This window comes from Erinaceus europaeus, chromosome 6 (assembly GCF_950295315.1).
Source record: "Erinaceus europaeus chromosome 6, mEriEur2.1, whole genome shotgun sequence".
NCBI classification, from domain to species: domain Eukaryota; kingdom Metazoa; phylum Chordata; class Mammalia; order Eulipotyphla; family Erinaceidae; genus Erinaceus; species Erinaceus europaeus.
Genome location: NC_080167.1, coordinates 27,672,415 through 27,695,295, shown reverse-complemented (window position 1 = coordinate 27,695,295; position 22,881 = coordinate 27,672,415). Strand labels below are relative to the sequence as shown.

Here is a 22,881-nt window from a genome sequence, read left to right as displayed (position 1 = left end):
CAAGGACCCTCATTCCCCATTTGCAGAGGGGTAGCTTCACAAGCAGTGAAACAGGTCTGCAGGTGTCTCTCTCTCTTCCTCTCCCCTCTCAACTTTTCTCTGCCCTATCCAAAAAAAAAAAAAAAAAAAAAAAAGGAGAAGAAAAGAAAAAGAAAGAGCAGTGGATTCACAGTGCAGGCTCCATGAGCCCCACAATAATCCTGGAGGCAAGAAAGAGAATGTAGATCTTGTGCCCTACAAGCTGAGATATCTCCATGGCAACATTTAGTGAGTTTTTTTTTTTTTTTTTTTTGGTTTGTTTGTTCTTTTTTTATTGGGGGGGGGGGGGGAGTCATCACTCAGATATTACCACTCCAAGCCTACCTTTTAAAAAAATGGGGAGTTGGGGGATGGAGAGGAGGGAAAGAGAGAAGCACCAAAGCTTCCTCCAATGTGGTGGGGCCCAGTTTGGGTTATACACATGGGAAAGCAGGCACACTATTCCAGATGAGCTATCCTTTAGTATGCTCAAATGTAACTAAATATTCAACAATAAGGCACCACAGTCTTGAGTATGGCTGCTTCATCTCTACTATCTTGACTTATCGCATAGAATTGCTCAGTCTTGGGGTCGGACGGTGGCACAGTGGGTTAAGCATATGTGGCGCAAAGCGCAGGGACCGACCAGCATAAGGATCCCGGTTCGAGCCCCTGGCTCCCCACCTGCAGGGGAGTCGCTTCACAAGCAGTGAAGCAGGTCTGCAGGTGTCTCTCTTTCTCTCCCCCTCTGTCTTCTCCTCCTCTCTCCATTTCTCTCTGTCCTATCCAACAACGAACATCAACAATGGCAATAATAATAACCACAACAAGGGCAACAAAAGGGGGGAAAATGGCCTCCAGGAGCGGTGGTGCAGGCACCGAGCCCAGCAATAACCCTGGAGGGAAAAAAAAAAAAAAAGAATTGCTAAGTCTTAGTAAATCTATGGCAAACGCTAGAAGAAGAAGTAAATCTATATGATGTCCAACATTTCCATATCAAAATGACATTTTCTTTTTACCACTTTTCCCTAATCCCATAAAAATATAAGCAAAACTCATCCATATTAACTTAAAACTCCATCAAAGTTGACATCACCAAAGAATTTTATTTTTGTTGTAGATGGGATCTCACACATATACAACTTCACTGTTCTAGGTCACTTTTGCCTTCGAGAGTCTAGAGAGAGAGACACACAGCAGCAACAGACCTTCCTCCAGCTTTCCACCTCCCATGTGATTCTAGGGCTCAAACCTGGGCTCTGTGCATGGCAAAGCAAGCAATCCTACCCAGTGAGCTATTTTTCCAGCCCCACCAAAGTTATCTTCCTGTATTTACTAGCATCTCTGAAGTCATTCAAAGTTAAAAATGAAAGCTTAGAAGATGGCCCAGTGGTAGAGTTGCCAGCCTTATATGTATGTGACATTGGGTTCAACCCCTAGTGCAAAGATGAAACAAACCAGAACTCCATGGTATAGAAATACTTTACTCTCTTGGGAGCCGGGCGATAGTGCAGCGGGTTAAGCGCAGGTGGTGCAAAGCCCAAGGACCAGCAAAAGGATCTCGGTTCCAGCCCCGGCTCCAGCCCCGGCTCCCCACCTGCAGGGGAGTCGCTTCACAGGTGGTAAAGCAGGTATCTGTCTTTCTCTCCCACTCTATGTCCTCCCCTCCTCTCTCCATTTCTCTCTGTCCTATCTAACAACGACAACATCAATAACAACAACATTAAAACAAGGGCAACAAAAGGAAATAAATATAAAAAAAATAAAATAAGAAAAAAAAAAAGAAATACTTTACTCTCTTATCTTATGCTATCATTGGAAAAAAAATTCATTAAAAGAAATAATACGCTTTGGGTCCATGATTGCTCAACAATTTGTTTGGCTTCGTATGTTAACTCTCTTTTCAATCACCAGGTTCCAGATGCCACCAGGATGCTGGCCAGGCTTCCCTGGATTGAAGACCCCACCAATGTATCCTGGAGCTCAGCTTCCCCAGAGACACACCCTACTAGGGAAAGAGAGAGGCAGACTGGGAGTATGGACCGACCAGTCAATGCCCATGTTCAGCGGGGAAGCAATTACAGAAGCCAGACCTTCTACCTTCTGCAACCCTCAATGACCCTGGGTCCATGCTCCCAGAGGGATAGAGAATGGGAAAGCTATCGGGGGGGTGGGGTGGGGGGGGTGGGATATGGAGATTGGGTGGTGGGAATTGTGTGGAGTTGTACCCCTCCTACCTTATGGTTTTGTTAATTCTTTCTTAAATTAAAAAAAAAAAGGAAATAAAGAAATAATACGGGTCGGGCGGTAGCACAGCAGGTTAAGTGCACGTGGTGCAAAGCGCAAAGATCTGCATAAGGATCCCGATTCGAGCCCCCAGCTCCCCACCTGCAGGGGAGTCGCTTCACAAGAGGTGAAGAAGGTCTGCAGGTGTCTATCTTTCTCTCCCCCTCTCTGTCTTCCCCTCCTCTCTCCATTTCTCTCTGTCCTATCCAACAATGACATCAACAACAATAACAATAACTACAACAATAAAAAACAAGGGCAACAAAAGGGAATAAATAAAATAAAAATACTGGGCAGGGGTAGGTGGAATAGTTATGCAAACAAACTCGCATGCCTGAGGGTCTGAAGTCCCTAGGTTCAATCCCCTGCACCACCATAAACCAGAGCTAAGCAGTGCTCTGTTAAGTATGTACATAAAAAATTGGCAATCAACTTGAAAATTTTTTTTCATAATGCAAATGTTAAGAAACACAAACTAGCTATTTTAAAAAGTGATGGAAGAAAGACTGTTTCTTTTATTATTTCAAGATTTATTTTGCATAAAAGAGTGAGAGAAAACTAGAACATCACTCTGGAATATATGATATGAAGGCAAGGTATCCAACTCATGACCTTATGGATACAAAATTGGTGCTCTACCCATACCTTGAATGCTTTCTGAAATAAGATTCAAAAAATTATGGTGGACATGACTTATCACAAATAAGGCCCTAGATTCAAGCCACAGCACCACATGGGGGCATCATGGACAGAACTACTGATGGTAGAGAGCTGTTGCAATACCTCTCCTCCTTCTGTCTGTCCCTCTCGCTAATGAAAAACTGGACCCAGGGGGCTAGGCAGCAGTACACCCAGCTAAGTGCACATATCACCATGTGCAATGATGGGGGTCTGAGCCCCTCCCCCACCTGCAGGGTGGATGCTTCAAGAATTGTGAAGCAGGTCTGCAGGTGTCTAGCCCCCCCCCCATTACCCTTTCCTCTCAATTTCTCTCTGTTCTATTAAATAAAAAAAAGAAAAAAAAAAAGAAAAAAATGGCTACAGGAGCTGTGGATTCGTAGTGCTGCCACTAAGCCCCAGTGATAACTGTGGAAGTATTAAAAAAGAATGGGAGGGAGGAGGGAAAAAATCGAGCCTAATTTGCAGTAATGTGCACATATGGAGTTCATTTGTCAGCACCATAGAAGGAAGGAAGGAAGGAAGGAAGGAAGGAAGGAAGGAAGGAAGGAAGGAAGGAAAGAAGGGAGGGAGGGAGGGAGGGAGGGAGGGGAAATGAAGAAAGAAAGCTGAAACTACAAAAGGAAAGGCAACCACAAGAAACTTAGGTGAGTCTATATGAAAATTGATAGTACAGGGCGGGGGTAGATAGCATAACGGTTATGCAAAGAGACTCTCATACCTGAGGATCCCAGGTTCAATCCCCCATACCACCATAAACCAGAGCTGAGTAGTGCTCCGGTTAAAATAAATAAATGCAAATGTATAAAAAATTGATAGCACAGAGGAGACAGCAGAGCAAAATACTTGCAACTATGTAACAAATGAAAATTCAGAATAAAAAATTCATATTATGAAAATAAGAAAAAGCTCTATCAAGAAGAAAAGGAAGTGAGCATAAAGATACTATAAATGGGCAACTCAGAAAATACAACAAAATGCCATTCAATCTCTCTAATAACACAGAAGGGACATAGTAAACATGAGTCACTATCTTGTTTCCAAATTGACAAAAATTACTAATAATTATAACATCAAACTTGAACAGGGTTGACTCAAGAAGTAAACTGTTTAGGGGGTTATAAATTAATAAACCTTACTAGGTAGGCTGTTTTCACTTCCTAATGATGTTTTCAAAGTGCATTTTCCTTCAATCTATCTATTTCTCCATGCACAGACTAGAGAAATAGTAGAATACCATGCACTTACAAAAGGCCAGGGACATGACTCAGCAGGCAGATCACAGAACTCACTTGTGGGACGCCCTGGGCTTGGTCTCTCACATACATTATCTCAAAAAATAAACAAACCATTAATCAAAAAAGACATTTAGTTTGGGCTGGATATATAATTCTTCCTGTTAGAGCATTACCTTGTATGCTTGCAGCCTCAGAGGTATATAACAGGTTCAATCCTTGGCACCAATGTAAGCCAAAGCTAAACAGTGTTCTGGCTATCTTTCTCTCTTCCCCTTTGTCTCTCTTGGAATAAATAAATCTTAAAAAAAAAAATTTAGCATAACATTTATTATAAAAGTGAGGAGATAGCATAATGGTTATGCAAACAATCTTGCCTGACGCTAGAACTGAGTAACACTCTGGTAGTAAGTAAATAAAAGTGAGACACCATATGGCATATATTTAAAATAAGTTATGGTATATCAAATATTACAAAATATTTACTATAGTTAGAAATTTCTATCTGCTGGGGGTGGGGGACAGGAAGTAACATAGTGACACAGCAAACTTGGTAGGGCACCTAGGCACCTGCCTTGCTACGACTACAAGCTGCGATTGAGTCCCCCATATAACACACACAGAAGTGCTATGGCACTGAAGGAAGCCTTGGTGTTGTTCTCTCTCTCTCTCTCTCTCACTCATACCTTTCTTCTTTTTTTTTTTTTTTAATATATATTTATTATTGGATAGAGGAGGAGAGAAACTGAGAAAGGAAAGGGAGATAGATATGGAAAGAGATAGAGACCCCTGCAGCCCTACTTCACCACTCATGAAGCTTTCTTTCTGCAGGTGGGGACCAGGGGCTTGAACCTAGATCTTTGTGCACTGTAATGTGTGCGCTTACCCCACTGTACCACCACTTGGCCCCATCCTAATACCCCTTTTTATCTCACTACATACAGACTAGTGAAACTGCACATGGTAGAGCTATCAGAGATGTCAAAAACAAAACAACAAGAAAAGAAACTTTATTTTTTTCTCTTGCTTCCACGGTTATGCTAAGGCTTAGAGTTTTACCCATTTTGTTGCCCTTGCTCTTGCTGTTAATGTTATTGTTGCCATTGCTGTTGGCTAGGACAGAAAGAAATGGATAGGGGAGGGGAAGACAGAGAGGGGTGATAAAGATGGACACCTGCAGACCTGCTTCACCGCTTGTGAAGCAACCCCCCCTGCAGATGGGGAGCTGGGGGCTTGAACCGGGATCCTTACGCCGGTCCTTGTGCTTTGTGCCATGTACAATGCCACTGAGATACTACCCAGCCCCAAAAGGAAACTTCTATCTGCTGCACAACAACATGAATCTAACACTACTGAAATGCAGTGTATTACACCAAAGCAAAGAACTCTGGAGAAAGAAAGTATGGGAGGGAGTGGAGCAATCATTGAGGTCGAGTGCACACATTACCATGCACAAGGAACCAGGTGTGAGCTGTTACTTCCTATTCTGGGAGGGGGGCTTCACAAGCAGTGAAGCAGGTCTGCAGCTGTCTCACTTTCAGTTTCTTTGTGTCCTGTCTAATGGAAAGGGGGGGGGGGGTGGATTCTTGTGCAGGCACCAAGCTGCAGCAATAAACCTGGTGGCAATAAATAAATACAAAAACTATTATCAGTAATAACATCTATGACAGTTGAGAAAGAAGCAAAACAAGAAGAATCTGTTTTATTTGTTGTATTATCTTTAAAAATACATATATAAGGCTTCAGGAATAGCATGGTTTCACACATATTCATAGTGCACATAAGTCACTGAACTCACCAAAGCCATGTGTGTACTCCCCCACCCCATAAACACACCACAGTTCTCAAAAAGTATAAGAGAGAATTTTGCTACTTTTTTCCCCTTTGAAAATACATTTTTAAAAGATATATCCCCTTACCTACAGTGTACCAACTCGCATCTGTTAACTTATTGATAACAGCTTCTTGATATGCACCATCAAGATTCTTTACTTCCACAATAGCTCCAACCTAGATTAGTAAAAAGTAAGAAAAACTTTTAAAAGACGAATAAACAAACCAAACACTGAATTTCTGTAAAAACTTTTATACTGAGAAAGAATAAAATAACTGTTGATGTATGTTAAGGTGCCAGTAGTTTTTTTGTTTGTTTTTTAAATTTTTTATTTATTTACATTTCCCTTTTGTTGCCATTGTGGTGGTTATTATTGTTGTTGTTATTGATGTCATTGTTGGATAGGACACAGAGAAATGGAGAGAGGAGGGGAAGACAGAGAGAGAGAAAGATAGACACCTGCAGACCTGCTTCATCGCCTGTGAAGCGACTTCCTTGCAGGTGGGGAGCCAGGGGCTCGAACCGGGATCCTTTTGCTGGTCCTTGAGCTTTGCACCACATGTGCTTAACCCGCTGCGCTACCACCCAACTCCCAGTAGCTTTATGTATCACAAGTCAAATGTCAAAGTTATAAGGGAAAATAAAAATCTAAGCATTATATACAAATAGTTTTGTCCTTATAACTTGGGGTTGAGTGAACCCCAAATATACTCAACTACCCTTTGAGGACAAATGTTTCTGTCCTCAAAAGGATAACAAGCACCCCCCCACACCCGCCTTAATGTCCCTTTTCAGGACGGATGAATAGCTTTGGGGTCTCCAGAGTTAGAATGCAGCAGGTGATCTAGCTCAGTGGTAGAGAAAATGCTTCACATACATGAGGCCCTGTGCTCAATCACTGACACATAGCTCCTTCCCCATTAAGTTAGAATGTGTACCGCTAATGGCAATCATTGAAAATATTTTGTACTGATCAAGAAAATGATGCTAATCACATCAATAAGTTCTTTATAATGATAACAGAAATAAGCATGCTTAAAAGCAAAGGATTTTGGTGCCACACAATGCACAAGAGAAGGACAGAACGAACCTCCGGTAATTAAACAAAACTTTTATTATATGACTACCGCCACTACATGCTAATACTTGAGTTTGATGGTCATTTGAACAATGAGTTTACATGAAAATAATACCTAGACCACAATTTTAGTAGACTTATTTTTCTCCAAGGGAAACATTTATTCAAGTACTGGTATTTTTTTTTAACAGTTGAAAGAAAGCTACAAAATATATTATGGAATAATCATAATCATAATAATTCAACATTTGGGAGTCTGGAGAGTTCATCAATCTCTTAATATTCTCCAAACCCTGAGTTTGAACCTTTGTACCAAATGAAAGCAGCAGTGACAGCACCAGAGGAAACAGTGCTGTGGTGACTCTCCTCTCCCTTTCACTCGAAAATAAAAGAATAAAAGAAAGCTAGCCTGGGGTAATTTTCCAGTTGGGGTATAATGCAGGAGCAAGACCTTGGATTCATTTTCCAGCACTGCACTAAAATAAAACGAACAAAAACTATACAGAAAAAGAAAAAAATCCATAGACAATGATATTAATCTTGATCCCAAAATTTAATAGACTTGCTTATTTAAAAACCAGAATAGTTTTTTTTTTTTTTTCTTCAGAAGAACAAAAAAGAAAGGTATGTTTAGTAGACAGCCTGGTAACAACACACTTTAGAACCAAATACATTCAATATACTATACACTCGAATAAAACACATTTTTTCTTTTTTTGGAATTTATCTATTTATTCCCTTTCTGTTGCCCTTGTTATTTTTTATTGTTGTTGTTCTTGGACAGGACAGAGAGAAATGGAGAGGGGGGGGAAGACAGAGAAGGGGAAAGAAAGATAGACACCTGCAGACCTGCTTCACCACCTGTGAAGCGACTCCCCTGCAGGTGGAGAGCCGGGGACTCAGAAGCAGGATCCTTACTCTGGTCTGGCGCTTCATGTCACATGTGCTTAACCTATTGCGCTACTGCCCGACTCCCTAAAACATATATTTAAAGAACAAATAACTCTAGGCAGGAACAATATACTTGGCCCGCTCCTGCAATAACCAGAATAATTTTAAGCCCTAATCACAAGGTTCTTCTTTTTGTTTGTTTTGGTTTTATTTAATCATTACCAGAGATTCACCATGCTGAGCCAACTTTTTCACATATAAAGAGACAGGACAGAAAGATATCACAGCACCAAAACTTCCTCTAGTGCAGAGGGTATCTGGTATGAACCTAAGCTGAGCACATGGAAAAGTAGGAATACTGCCCAGGTGAGCTATCTTGTTGCATCAATAAAGAAATTTTTTTGTAAGGAAATCCCAAAACTGAGGGCCACAGGGTTGAGCACAGGTTGCCACCTGCAACCCAGGTTCTATCTGGGGGAAGCTTCAGCAGTGGTGAAGCAATGCTGTAGATGTCTATCTCCCCTTTCCCTCTCAATTGCTCATTGTCTCTAACCAAAATAAACCAACTATAGTCAAGGAGACTAGAATTGGGGGGGGGGGCTTGAGGTTACAAAGCAGTTAATCTTTGCTAGACCTTTACAATAAGGGATAATTTTTGTAGCTGGTAATAGCTAGTGCCAGGCAAACAGGGCAGCAGCAGTCAAGCAGTAAAGAGTTACACTGGTGAGTTTATCAGGCAAAAGTACAAAGAGGGCATAGAAGTGTACATTTAACATCAAGAGGACCCAGTGCTTTAATTACAGATTGTAAGACTTTCAGGATTTTGGTTCTGCCATTATTGGGTAAAACCTTGGACAGATTACTTTATCTCCCTTCAGTATTTTAAAATATATTTTAAATGAGATTTATTCCCTTACCTACAGTGTGCCAACTAGCTTCGATTATTACTACTAACAGTTTCCTGATATGCAACAAGACTGAATAGATTAAAGCTGATAGCAGAAGGGTTTGGGTGGTATCTGTATACAGCTGATGTACACAGATTACTATATGCAAGAACTCAGGTTCAAGCCCCCACTCCTCACCTACAGGGGGGTGGGGAGTGCTTCACAAGTAGTGAAGCAGGTCTGCAGATGCCTATCTTTCTCTCCCCTCCTCTTCCAATTTCTCTGTGTCTTATCAAATAAAATAGGGGGGAGAGAAGGATTCCAGAAGTAGGTTTGAGAGCAGGCACAGAGCCCCAGCAATAACCTGATGGCAATAAAAATTAAAAAAAAAAAAAAAATTAATAGCAGAAATAAGAAAGCAATTGGAGAAAAATACCTGTAACTTAAGCAGCAAGTGGTTAATATTCAAACTATATAAAGTAGTCAACACTGCTTTGATGTCCGTTTTATTTAAGAATACATATATCGTGTTCCCATAATGTATCCAAATTAATAATAAATTAATTACCTTTAGCGGACCCTTGATGTGGTCATCTTGAACTTCCACTGTTGAAGAATCATGTCGAAATGTTACCTAAAAATAAAAAAAATCAGTCACTAAAAGCAGAAACAAAAATCAAACAAACTCATCAATGTTATATATTCATTTGCACTGCAAGTAACCTAAATTTTTTTTAAAAGATCAATTTGAAAGTATATTAACTGAAAAATTACTCTCAAAGTTTCCAGACTAGTTTGTTATTTCACATATCATACTTCATTCAATATTATCAGTGATTAGTTTAATTGTATAAATAAAAAAAATAAAAGGAAGAGATCTTAGTGATGAAGCATTACATCAATCTGTGAAAGTCTAGCTTATTAATAAGACAGTATAAGAAAACATTTACTGAAAGCTAAACATTAGGCTCAAAGCTTCAAACATCCAATCTACACAATAATCACATGCGCGTGATGCATGCGTGAGCGCACACACACAACTTCATTTACTTTTGGATAAATACAGAAAGAAACTGAGAGGGATGAAGAAGCTACAGCAAGAAAGAGAAAGAAATATCTGCAGCACTATTTCACCACTTGCGAAGATTCCACCTCCAAGTGGGGACTGGTGTCTTGAAATGGCTCGAACAAGTGTTCTTATGAAATGCAACACACGTGAGTTCTACACTGAGGGCACCACTGTCCATCCGACCCCTTTACAATGACGTTTTAAGATTTTCTTTTTCTTTCTTTTTTCTTCCAACAAGAGTACTGTTCAACTCTGGCTATGGTGGTTTTGGAGGATGAACCAAAGGACCTCAAAGCCTCAGGCATGAAAATCTTTTTGTATAACCATTATGCCATCTCCCAGCCCTACAAATACATTCTTTTTTTTAATAGACTTTTTATATTCATTTATTTATTTATTCCCTTCTGTTGCCCTTGTTGTTTTACTGCTGTAGTTATTGTTGTTGTTATCTTTGTTGAATAGGACAGAGAGAAATGGAGAAAGGAGGGGAAGACAGAGAGGTGGAGAGAGAGACACCTACAGACCTGCTTCACCGCCTGTGAAGCAACTCCCCTGCAAGTGGGGAGCCGGGGGCTCGAACCGTGATCCTTAAGCTGGTCCTTGTGCTTTGTGCCACGTGCGCTTAACCCGCTGCGCTACCACCCGACTCCCTACAACTACATTCTAAGGTATATTTAATTAAGCATGTAAGAGTTGTGCAGTGGCTAAAGAGCTGAAGTCAATACTCTGCATCAAATATGTCAAAGTGATATTCTATTTCTGTATCTCTACCATTAAAAACAAAGCCCTGAAAAAAAGTGAATGGTCAAAGATGAAATAATTGGTCAACATTTCTTATTGGTACAGCAACATTAACAAAACCTTAACCGATGTGCTTGATAATCAATTTGCTCACAAATAAGTGATGGGAAAAAAAAGATATTCTACAGTTTTAGCATCACACACATTTTTGCCTCACATAAAATCACAGCATCCTCTAACCACTCCTCAATAAATGTTAGAAATAAATAAATAAATTATGTAGACTATAAGTCACATAAAAAACAGGTCTTAATGCTAGAGTTTCAATACCTAATATGATGTTTAAAAAGAGTAAAATAGGGGGTCTGGCGGTGGCGCAGTGGGTTAAGCGCATGTGGTGCAAAGTGCAAGGACCAGTGTAAGGATCCCGGTTCGAGCCCCTGGCTCCCCACCTGCAGGGGAGTCGCTTCATGGGCAGTGAAGCAGGTCTGCAGGTGTCTATCTTTCTCTCCCCCTCTCTGTCTTCCCCTCCTCTCTCCACTTCTCTCTGTCCTATCCAACAACAAATAGCATCAACAACGGCAATAATAATAACCACAAGGAGGCTACAACAACAAGGGCAACAAAAGGGGGAAAAATCCCCTCCAGGAGCAGTGGATTCATGGTGCAGGCACCGAGTCCAGCCATAACCCTGGAGGGGGAAAAAAAAAAAAAAAAGAGTAAAACACTCAATAAATGAAAACTGCTGGGGATGGGGGGAAGGGATTCTCTCTAAGAAAGATTGGCACTCGAAGCTTCAATAGTGTTACAGATAGATGAAGTCACAAGTCTGTCTCTCAGTGCTATATTTAAAAAAAAAACTGTTTTGTTTTGTTTTTTTGCTTTCATTACATTTTATTAAGGGAAAAAATGAAAATTGTAAGCTGTATACCAACAGACTTGCTCCGAAAATCATTAACTTTGAATCATAAACAGATCTTTCTTTTCTTCTTTTTCTTTTCGTCTCTCTTTTTTTTTTTTTTTTTTTGCCTCCAGGGGTATCACTGAAGCTTGGTACTCCTGGCAGCCATTTTTTCACATTTTTCCTGTTGTTGGATAGGACAGAGAGAAATTGGGAGAGGAAAGGAAGATAAAGAAGGGGAGAGAAAGGTAGACACCTGCAGACCTTCTCCACTGCTTGTGAAGCGAGCCCCCTGCAGGTGGGAAGCCAAGGACTTGAACTAAGATCCTTGCATGGGTCCCTGTGCTTCAAACAGTGTGCACTTAACCCAGTGTGCCACCACCCAGCCCCTCATACATCCAACATTTATATGTAAGGTACTAGGGTACTATCAATAGGGACAGAAGACTGCGAGTTTTATCCATTAATGGGGGGAAAAAAGACTGCTGCATGCCATTTTCCTGGTTGATCACTTACAGTGTAGAATTAGTAAATCAGGGCTAAAATTCAGCAGGTGCTCTGTAGTCCTAAACCTGGATTCTGGAATATTCAAAGGAACACTTTTCTGTTTCGGGCAAGAAAGTGTCTATTTGTATTCCATGCTCTCTACCCAGAGGAAGGGCTTTTATCTAATTTCACATTAGGCTGTTGCATGGCTAACAGTAGCTTTGTCTAAAAACAGTAAGAAAACTGATTTTTCAAGGTTTTAGTGCCTACGAAGCATAAGGGTAAAGGTCCTGGATTGATCCCAGGTACCACATAATAGCAAGGAAGACAAAAATCAAGTATGTTATCTTTATTTGATAGAAGCAGCCAGAAATTGAGAGGAAGAGGGAGATAGAGAGGGACAGAGAGAGAGGCACCTGCAGCCCTGCTTCACCATTTATGAAGCTTATCCCTGCAGGTGGGGGTAGGGGGCTTGAACCCAGGTCCTTGTACATTGTGACATATGCACTCAACCAGGCGTACTATTACCCCACCCTCATATCACTGTCTTTCCTACTGAACAAAATACCTTAGACAGAGTTTACTGCTTAATAAATAAACAGATGGATAAATATCAACCTTCAAATATTTAACTTGTACCTTACTTCTAAACATAGATAATTAATTAAAAAGTGAGCATTTCTTTTTCTGCATTATCTGAGATAAAACACAGTAGAAAAATTTTCAAGAAAAATAAAGGATATGGACTAACTAGTATAACATATTATTAGCTAAAACAATTATGTCACTCTGCAATTCCATGGTTAAAACAGGTAGAAGTATATCTTAAAACTGAAGAACTATGAAAGTTTCCATTTTATTATTAATCCTTTTGAATCTCATTTTGGTTGCAATAAAATTAAGGGATCAAATTATATGACTTCTGGGGCAGGTGGTGGCTCACTTGGTTGAGTGCACATATTACAATGCACAAGACCCGGGTTCTAGCCCCCGGTCCCCACCTGCAGGGGAAAGCTTTGCAATTGATGAAGTAGGTCTACAGGTGTTTTTCTCCCTCTTAATTTCTGACAGTCTCTATCGAACAAATAAATAAATTTAAAAAATATGTATGACTTCTTAGCCTTGTCCACCTCTAAAAGACTGAATACAAACTATAACAAGAATATAGTAAAATGACATTCAGAAGATCAACTGTGATGATCTAATTTCATTCCAACTGGAATACTTTACTATTACAAATAAGTAATAATGGAGGATGGGGAGGTAGCTCAGTAGGTATAGGACTAGCATCCTAACTCAAGACTTGGCATTATTAGTAAGTGCCTGGGTTTAATTCATAGTGCTGCAAATTTTAGAGAAGCATAGTACTTCAGAAGCTGAAGTCTCTCCCTTTTTAAATAAATATTTTTATAGTAAATACAAACAAAACTGAATATAGTACTTTATTCTCAGATGTTTTTAAAACCATTAATATTAGGGCTCTAGGATATAATATTAGGATAGAGCACTTGTTTTACAAGTAGAATGCCCTGGATTTGATCCTAGTACTAATACACATACAGCCACTTCTCTTATAAACTACACTCAGAAAAAATACTATAGATACACACACAAAATAAAAGTTTAAATATAGAACATAGCTTATAAAAACTACATATACTATACCTTGACTTTGACAAGCCTTTTTGCAGTCTTGATCTTGGCTTCACAAAAGGCTCCTCTGTATTTAGCACTGACATCAGTGCCCACTGTCAAATAGGGGGGCTCATCAAGGGTCTAAAAATGCAACAAAAGATATAGTCAGATTTTATTTTATTTTTTGCCACCAGGGTTATTGCTGGGGCTCGGTGCCTGCACTATGAATCCACTGCTCCTGGAGGCTATTTTTTCCCATTTTGTTGCCCATGTTATCATTATTGTTATTGTTGTCACTGATGTTGTTGTTGCTGGACAGGAATCAAGAGAGATGGGGAAGACAGAGGAAGAGAGAAAGATAGATACCTGCAGACCTGCTTTCACCACTTGTGAAACGACCCCCCCCTTGCAGGTGGGGAGCCGGGAGCTCAAACCAGGCTCCTTAAGCCGGTCTTTGCACTTTGCACCATGTGTGCTTAACCCGCTGCACTATTGCTCGACCCCCAGTATAGTCAGATTTAAACTAATTCTACCCCACAGTCAAACCTCAAAACAGCAGATGTAATCTCTTACAGCTATGAAAAGTTAGAGCCATCTATAAACTATTGCAATTAATATGTAAAATGTATGCATTATAAATTGTGTGAGTGTACATAATAAGAACATAAAGGCATATATTGTCTATTAAATATATAATACCTGGATCATGATGCGAATAAGCTCAACCACAAGCATAGCATTCCATCCAGTCATCCCAATATTTATTTCCTATGTTACCATTTAAGTGGTCCATTTGCTAGGATGCATATTCATAAAACTCAAAATCACAAAATGTTTTTTAATATTTAAGCTATAGACAACCAAATTCAGAACAGCTTATTATACTTCTATGTAAACAATTCAAAGACAAAATGGCATGAAGATGGAAATTAAACAAATTTAAACTACTGGTAAGAAATCTGAAGAAATCCAATCAGGGAAATCTCTGGTAAAAATCTGACAAAAATTCTGAAATGCTTTGACATGGGTTCATTGCATATATATTTTTTTAAATTTTTTTTATGAACTCTATTTATTTATTGGGTAGAGACAGTCAGAAATTGAGTGGGAAGGGGGAGACAGAGAGACACCTGCAGTACTGCTTCACTTCTGCAGGTGGGAATCGGGGACTTCAACCTGAGTCCTTGAGCATTGTAACATGTGCACTCAACCAGGTGCGCCACCCCCTGGCCCAGTTTCACTGCAAATTTATACTATGTTAAATAAGATCTAAAGGGTGGAGGGTAGATAACATAATGGTTATGCAAAGGACCTCTCATGCCTGGGGCATCAAAGTCCCATGCTCAGTCCCTGCACCACCATCAGCCAGAGCTGAACAGTGCTCTGGTAAAAAAAAAAAAAAAAAAAAAAAGACATTAAAAAAAAATCTAAGTTTTCTAGTTTGTGGTTTAGTATTTAATAATCATAATCAAGCTGCTCTAACTGTGTGTTCTGGAACAACCCTGTACAGGATCTATATTCCTAAGGACTTCTGCTTTTTCTTTATATCCCCTAATTTTTATGAGTGATTTAACCATGATTTACAAGAATACAAGCTAACAGGGGTATACTTCCATATGAGACTCACTACAAAACTCCTGTGCGCCTGTCCAAAGAAAAATGCCATGGTTCTTACGGTCTTAGAGAAAGTTTAGTCAATTCTTTTCTTTGTTTGCAAGTTCATCAATTTAATTTGCCTATATTCCACCTATGAGCAGCAGCTGTCTTTCATTTCCTTCCTTACTTCACTAAGCATAATCACTTCCAGTTCCATTTGTTTTGTCTCAAAGAACACAATACCATCTCTTTAAATTGAAGAGTACTACCCCATTGAATATAGGTCCCATAATTTAATTTTTTATTATTATCTTAATTTACTGGATAGAGACAGTAATTGAAAGGGTAGGGGGAGACAGAGACACCTGCAGACCTGCTTCACCACTTGTAAAGCTTTCCCCCTGCAGGTGGGGACCAGGGACTCAACCCCAGATCCCTGTCCCATGATTTCTTTATCAAGTTATCAACTTATCTGTCCATAGGCATATAAATTGTGTCCAGTCCTTGGCAACTGTTAAGTAAAACAGGTATGGATAGGTTTTCACATTTCTTGGATATATATCTAGGAGTGGTACTACAAGGCTATAACACATTTCCATTTTTAAGGATTCTCCACATTGTTTTCCATAGAGGCTGCAACTACTAGCATTCCCACCATTTTGGTGTAGTAGATTTCTTTCTCCTCCACATTCTCATGAACACTTGTCATTTCCTGTTTTGTTGATGTAGGTCAGTCTCACAGATGTGAGATGATATTTCACTGTGGTTTAATTTGCATTTCTCAGTAAGTGAAGTGGTACATTTTTTTCATGCTTATGGACCACATGTATATTTTTGTTAGAAAACTGTCTATTTAAATCTTTTGCCCCCTTTTTAAAAATTGGGTTGTTTTGTTGCTGTTGTTGAGCTGTATGTTTTGTTTTTTCTATTACCACCAGGGTAGTAACGGGGTTTGGTGCCTGTGCAATGAATTCAACATTCCAGGCAGCCATTTTATATCCCCCCTTTTTTATTTGAGAGGGAAAATAGACACTTGCAGACCTGCTTCACCATTTCTGAAGCATCCCCCTGAAGGTGGGAAACCAGGAACTTTCATTTCGACTTTGTGTATGGCAATGTGTTCACTCAACCAGGCCTGCCACTACCTAATCCTGAGTTGAATGATTTCTTTATAGATATCAGATATCAATGTCTGTCAGATGGATAATATGCATATGTCTTCGCCAATTGAGTAGTCTTGGTGAATTTTTTTAAATACGCAGAAGCTTTCCAATTTGATATAGTCCCATTTATTTATTTATTTAAAAACTTTGCTTATTTTATTTGATAGAACAGAGAGAAACTGAGTGGGAAGGTTTGAACCTTTTGTCCCCACCTGCAGGGAGAAGCTGCAGGTGTCCCTCTATCTCACCCCCACTCTGTTGATTTCTGTTTCTCTTCAATAAATAAAATAAAGATAATAAAAAGTACATATAGGGAGTCAGGCTGTAGTGCAGCAGTTAAGCGCACGTGGTACAAAGCGCAAGGACCGGCGTAAAGATCCTGGTTCGAGCCCCCCGGCTCCCCACCTGCAGGGGAGTCGCTTCACAGGCGGTGAAGCAGCTGTCTTCCTTTCTCTCCCCTTCTGTCTTCCCCTCCTCTCTCCATTTCTCTCTGTCCTAACAGACGACAACATTAACTACAACAATAAAACAAGGGCAACAAAAAGGAATGAATAAATAAATATTTAAAAAATTACACACACACATACACACACACACACATATATATATATGGGGAGAGAGAGAGAACATAGATAAATTGAGAGGGGGAGAAATACCTGCAGAACTGCTTCACCACTTGTGAAGCTTTCTTACTGAAGGTGTAGATCAGGTACTTGAACCTGGGTCCTTCAGCATGGTAATCTGTGTGCTCAACTGAGTGATACTGCCTGACCCCAAGATATATAAACAATCATGTAAGCAGGTTAACTGAAACTTCTACAACCAAAAGTAACCTTGTTGGGTACACTTGTACAACTGCAACAACAAAAACAACCTTCTGCTTTATCTCTGCTTTTCTGATTTTGGTCAATAATATGGACCATCTCAGAGGCTGAAAGAAAGTATTTTTATGTAGTACCTTTATGCCAAAAAAGAAATTAAACTACTAAATTGCTATCTCTTTGTTAAGCAAACAGAATGGTTTTCTAGTCGTCAAGGCAACAGCTACCTTACAGTTATCTCACATTGCTTAAACAATTATTTTTCTAGTCAATTTACCAAATGCCCTAACTGGCACCTAAAAGCCATTGAATTCCATGGGAACACTAAAGAGCATAAGCATTTTTTAAAATTAGCTATTGGTGGATAATAATCCTTCAAGAAGACAAAATGCCATGGAAACATATTACATATCCAAATCAATCACAGTAATCTCCAATATGCTGAGAGCTATAGTACACCAAAGTAAATAAAGTATTAAAAAGACAGTATTTTTATCAGTTTTCTAGTCAAGTGGTTACTGCCAACAATCTCTAGGAAATATACAGTTGTTTAAGATCCTTAAAAATACAAGACATATAAGATACTTTATTGAGACAGTTATTTTAAAAGATTAAATATTCCAACTGGTTGCTAAGGCAATGCCAATACAGCCCAGAGAATAGAAAAACAAGAGTATTAAAAGTTTTCTAAAGGGAGTCGGGCTGCAGCGCAGCGGGTTAAGCGCAGGTGGCGCAAAGCACAAGGACCGGCATAAGGATCCTGGTTCGAACCCCGGCTCCCCACCTGCAGGGGAGTCGCTTCACAGGCGGTGAAGCAGGTCTGCAGGTGTCTATCTTTCTCTCCTCCTCTCTGTCTTCCCTCCTCTCTCCATTTCTCTCTGTCCTATCCAACAACAACAACAATAACTACAACAATAAAACAACAAGGGCAACAAAAGGGAATAAATAAATAAAATAAATATTTTTTTAAAAAGTTTTCTAAAATGTTCAGAAAGTTAAACTACTATATGGCAATAATACTACTTAAAAAAAACCCAAAAAACAACACTCTTGTACATGAAAATCTCAGAAACACATTTACAAAAGGTGCTGACAATTTCAGCTGGTTGACAAAGAATTAATGAAAAGTACCCTACAGAAGCAGAGTCAGACCCTGCCACAGTGGACATCTGGGAACTGAGTAGGGACAGGAAATGAGTGGCATGGTTGGAAGACTTGTTACAATGACTAAATAAGAAAACCATTTGATCAAATGGGCCATACTGCTCACTGCCAAAGAAAAAGTTTGTAAAGATTTATGTATTCATTTTTTTAAAAAAATATTTATTTATTCCCTTTTGTTTCCCTTGTTTTATTCTGTGGTTATTATTGTTGTTATTGATGTCGTTGTTGGATAGGACAGGGAGAAATGGAGAGAGGAGGGGAAGACAGAGAGGGGGAGAAGAGAGAAAGATAGACACCTGCAGACCTGCTTCACTGCTTGTGAAGCGACTTCCCTATAGGCGGGGAATTTATTCTTATAAGAGTGAAGCAGTGAGAAGCCAGAGCACTGCCTAGGGTCTCTCTCACGTGTGCAAGTACTGTCCTGAGCCACTGAGTTATCTCTCTAGCCCATAAAGGAAATGAAAAGGCTACAAAGAAATCTAAGGTATGGGGGTTGGACAGTAGTGCAGCAGGTTAAGAGTACTTGGTGAAGCACAAGGGCCAGCGTAAGGATCCCGGTTTAAGCCCCTGGATCCCTACCTGCAGAGGGGTCACTTCATGAGTGGTGAAGTAGGTCTGCAGGTGTCTATCTTTCTTTCCCCCACTCTGTCTTCCCTTCCTCTCTCCACTTCTCTCTGTCCTACCCAACAACAATAATAATAACCACAACAACAATAAAACAACAAGGGGAAAAAAAGGGAAAAAAATTAACCTCCAAGAGCAGTGGATTCCTGGTGCAGGCACTGAGCCCCAGCAATAACCCTGGAGGGGGAAAAATATCTAAGATAATAAGATATAATAAAAGTAAGAACTTATTTATAACATATACATAGAAACATAAATAAGTCGTTATAGATGTGTGTGTGTGTGTGTGTGTGTGTGTGTGTAAGAGAGAGAATATGCATATATTTCCTTAAATCCATCCAGTAAGAAGGTCTATAGGGCCAGGTGGTAAGTACACTGTTAAAGTAACACATGTCACTAAGCACAAAGGCCCAGGTTCGAGTCCATGGCCCCCATCAGCAGGAGGATGAATGGTCCCCATCTGCAGGTATCTCTCTTCCTCTGTTGCCCTATTTCTCTGTCTCTTTCATAATAAAAAAGAAAAAGAAGAAGAAAAAAAAAGGGAAAAGAATGACTCCCAGAAGCAGTAATTTCACTGTGCAAGCACTGAGTCCCAGTGATAACCTTGGTGAAAAAAATAAGACAGACTAAGAGCAAGTAGCACCACAGTAACAAAAAGCATACCAATATCTTTTTTCTTGATTTCTAAATCCTAAATGAGGTCAATAGCATAATGGTTATGCAAAGAAACTCTCATGCCTGAGGCTGCAAAGTCCCAGGTTAAATCCCTCCGCAACACCGTAAGCCACAGCTGAGTAACGCTCTGATCTCTCTTTCATGAAAAATTAAAAATTAAAAAAAAATAAATCCTAAATGGAACACTGAGAAATGGCTTTAAATTTGGCAGGGGGCCCTGGCAGTGGCACAACCGGTTGAGTGCAAGCATTACCATGAGCAGGGACCCTCGTTCGAGTCCCCAATAATCACCTTCTGGAAGGTTTTTCAAGAGCTGTGAAATAGGTCTGCAGATGTCTTTCTGTGTCTTTATCTCTCCCATCTCACGTCCTCTGTACTATCAAGGGGGAAGAAAGAAGGAGATGGAGAAGGAGAAGAAAAAAGAAAGGGGGAAAAACACCTCAAGCAGCAGATCTGTAGTGCCAGAATTATGCCCCACAGATAATCTTGATGGGGGGTGGGGGGGAATGGCAGGACTGCCAAAGAATCTAAAACATCTTTGTGCCAGAATGTAAAGAATAATGGAGACACTTCGAGCCACAAAGGAGTCACCATAAAGTGGCTCCTACTGGTCAAATAGGAAAAACTTTTGAGCATCAAATTACTAATTGTTCTATGATACTGCTAGGGATGTAAAGTATATCAAAGCTGACTGACCTGTACTCTACTTATACTTCAGTTTAAAAATGAGTAACTAATACAACTGACATCCATGAATAAATTGTAAAAAAAAAAAAAAAAGAAAAGAAGAAAAAGTGCAAAAAGGGGAGTTTTTCCCTTCATAAAATGTTGGGGGGGGGGGGGGTCGGGCAGTAGTGCAGCGGGTTAAGTGCACATGATGCAAAGCGCAAGGATCAGCATAAAGATACCAGTCCGAGCCCCTGGCTCCCCACCTGCAGGGGAGTCACTTCACAGCAGTGAAGCAGCTCTGCGGGTGTCTATTTTTCTCTCCCCCTCTGTACCCCCCCTTTCCATTTCTCTCTGTCCTATCCAACAACAATGGCATCAATAATGACAACAATAATAATAACTACAACAATAAAACAACAAGGGCAACAAAAGGGAAAATAAATAAATAAAATATTTAAAAATGCTAAAAAATGCAGCAGAAATTATTGAAATAAAGAGTCATCTTTTGGCAACCTTAAAGTTGGCTGATTTGTATGTTGTCAATACTGTTTAAGTAACTAATGGGTGGTCTGGTGCTGTTTAATTCCTTGTACTATAAAGATTAAATCACTTAAAAATGAATGTTTCAAAGTATATATTCATTGGGCATTTGCTGGTTGTTTTTTTTTTTTCTTCCTATGACCTGTCCATTTAACTGCTATAATGGCAGAAATAGTGCCTTATTCATCTGTGGATGCCCTAGTCTTAGAATAACACCTACATATACATCTGTTGAACCAAAGAAGTTAAACTTAACTGAAGTCCTATTAAATAAGATTGTTCTGGTAACATTTATACTGATATAACACACACACACACACACACACACACACACACACACACACACACACACACACACACAGGCATCTTTGAGATTAAAAAAAAAAAAAGGAGTTGGGTGGTAGCGCAGTGAGTTAAGCGCACATGGCACGAAGTACAAGGACCGGCATAAGGATCCTGGTTTGAGCCCCCGGCTCCCAACCTGCAAGCGGTGAAGCAGGTCTGCAGATGTCTATCGTTCTCCCCTCCTCTCTTCCATTTCTCTCTGTCCTAACCAACAATGATGACAACAACAACAGTAATAATAACTACAACAATTAAAAATTTAAAAATAAGGGCAACAAAAGGGGGAAAAAACATTTTTTTGTTTTCTCTTTTTTTCTTTTTTTCTTTTTTTTTAATTTTTATTTAAGAAAGGATTAGTGAACAAAAGCATAAGGTAGGAGGGGTACAACTCCACACAATTCCCAACACCCAATCCCCATAACCCACCCCCTCCCGTGGTAGCTTTCCCATTCTCTATCCCTCTGGGAGCATGGACCCAGGGTCGTTGAGGGTTGCAGAAGGTAGAAGGTCTGGCTTCTGTAATTGCTTCCCCGCTGAACATGGGCGTTGACTGGTCGGTCCATACCCCCAGTCTGCCTCTCTCTTTCCCTAGTAGGGTGTGACATCAAATACTTAGAGGAAAACATTGGTAAAACACTTTCCCACATACACCTCAAGGACATCTTTGATGAATCAAACCCAATTGCAAGGAAGACCAAAGCAGAAACAAACCAATGGGACTACATCAAATTGAAAAGCTTCTGCACATCCAAAGAAACTATTAAACAGAGAGACCCCTCACAGAATGGGAGAAGATCTTCACATGCCAGACATCAGACAAGAAACTAATCACCAAAATATATAAAGAACTCAGCAAACTTAGCCGCAAAAAAGCAAATGACCCCATCCAAAAATGGGCAGAGGAAATGAACAAAACATTCACCACAGAGGAGATCCAAAAGGCTAACAAACATATGAAAAACTGCTCTAGGTCACTGATTATCAGAGAAATGCAAATCAAGACAACACTAAGATACCACCTCACTCCTGTAAGAATGGCATACATCAAAAGGGACAGCAGCAACAAATGCTGGAGAGGATGTGGGGACAGAGGAACCCTTTTACATTGCTGGTGGGAATGTAAATTGGTACAGCCTCTGTGGAGAGCAGTCTGGAAAACTCTCAGAAGGCTAGACATGGACCTTCCATATGACCCAATAATTCTCTTTTTTTCTTAAAATGAAGTCTGGAATCAGAATACCTGTGTTCACTATCCAGGCCTGTATCACTAGCTACCTGACCTTATGGGCACATCTTTATTTCCCTGACCCCAGATTCACATTTGTAAAATGGGGCTAGTAGTAGTAGTATAATGAACATCTCATATTTCTATGTAAAAGAAATTAAATATATAAAGTTGTAAATCTATACATATAAAATAAAAATGCTGTTTAAAACTTGATAATCAAAGGTTTATAATGAAAATTTTACTTTTTAAAAAGGATAAATAGCAACATGGGCAAATATGACAAGAATCAATCACTAGCAGATGAGACAATAGTTCAA

The 22,881-nt window shown here is 39.7% G+C and overlaps 1 protein-coding gene across 4 annotated transcripts in view; it reads right to left on the bottom strand.

Moving 5' to 3' along the window:
- ARID4B (AT-rich interaction domain 4B) overlaps positions 1-22,881 on the bottom strand; it is a 137,560-nt gene that overhangs the window by 82,123 nt on the left and 32,556 nt on the right. For all 4 annotated transcript variants that reach the window (XR_009550201.1, XM_060191951.1, XM_060191954.1 and 1 more), the window contains exons 3-5: positions 13,770-13,880; positions 9,476-9,541; positions 6,137-6,227 (exon numbers count right to left, since the gene is read on the bottom strand). Coding sequence is in view for 3 of the 4 variants with exons in the window: in XM_060191951.1 (XP_060047934.1) it covers positions 6,137-6,227; positions 9,476-9,541; positions 13,770-13,880 (268 nt within the window). In the remaining variant the exon portion in view is untranslated. The remainder of the gene's footprint in view (positions 1-6,136; positions 6,228-9,475; positions 9,542-13,769; positions 13,881-22,881) is intronic.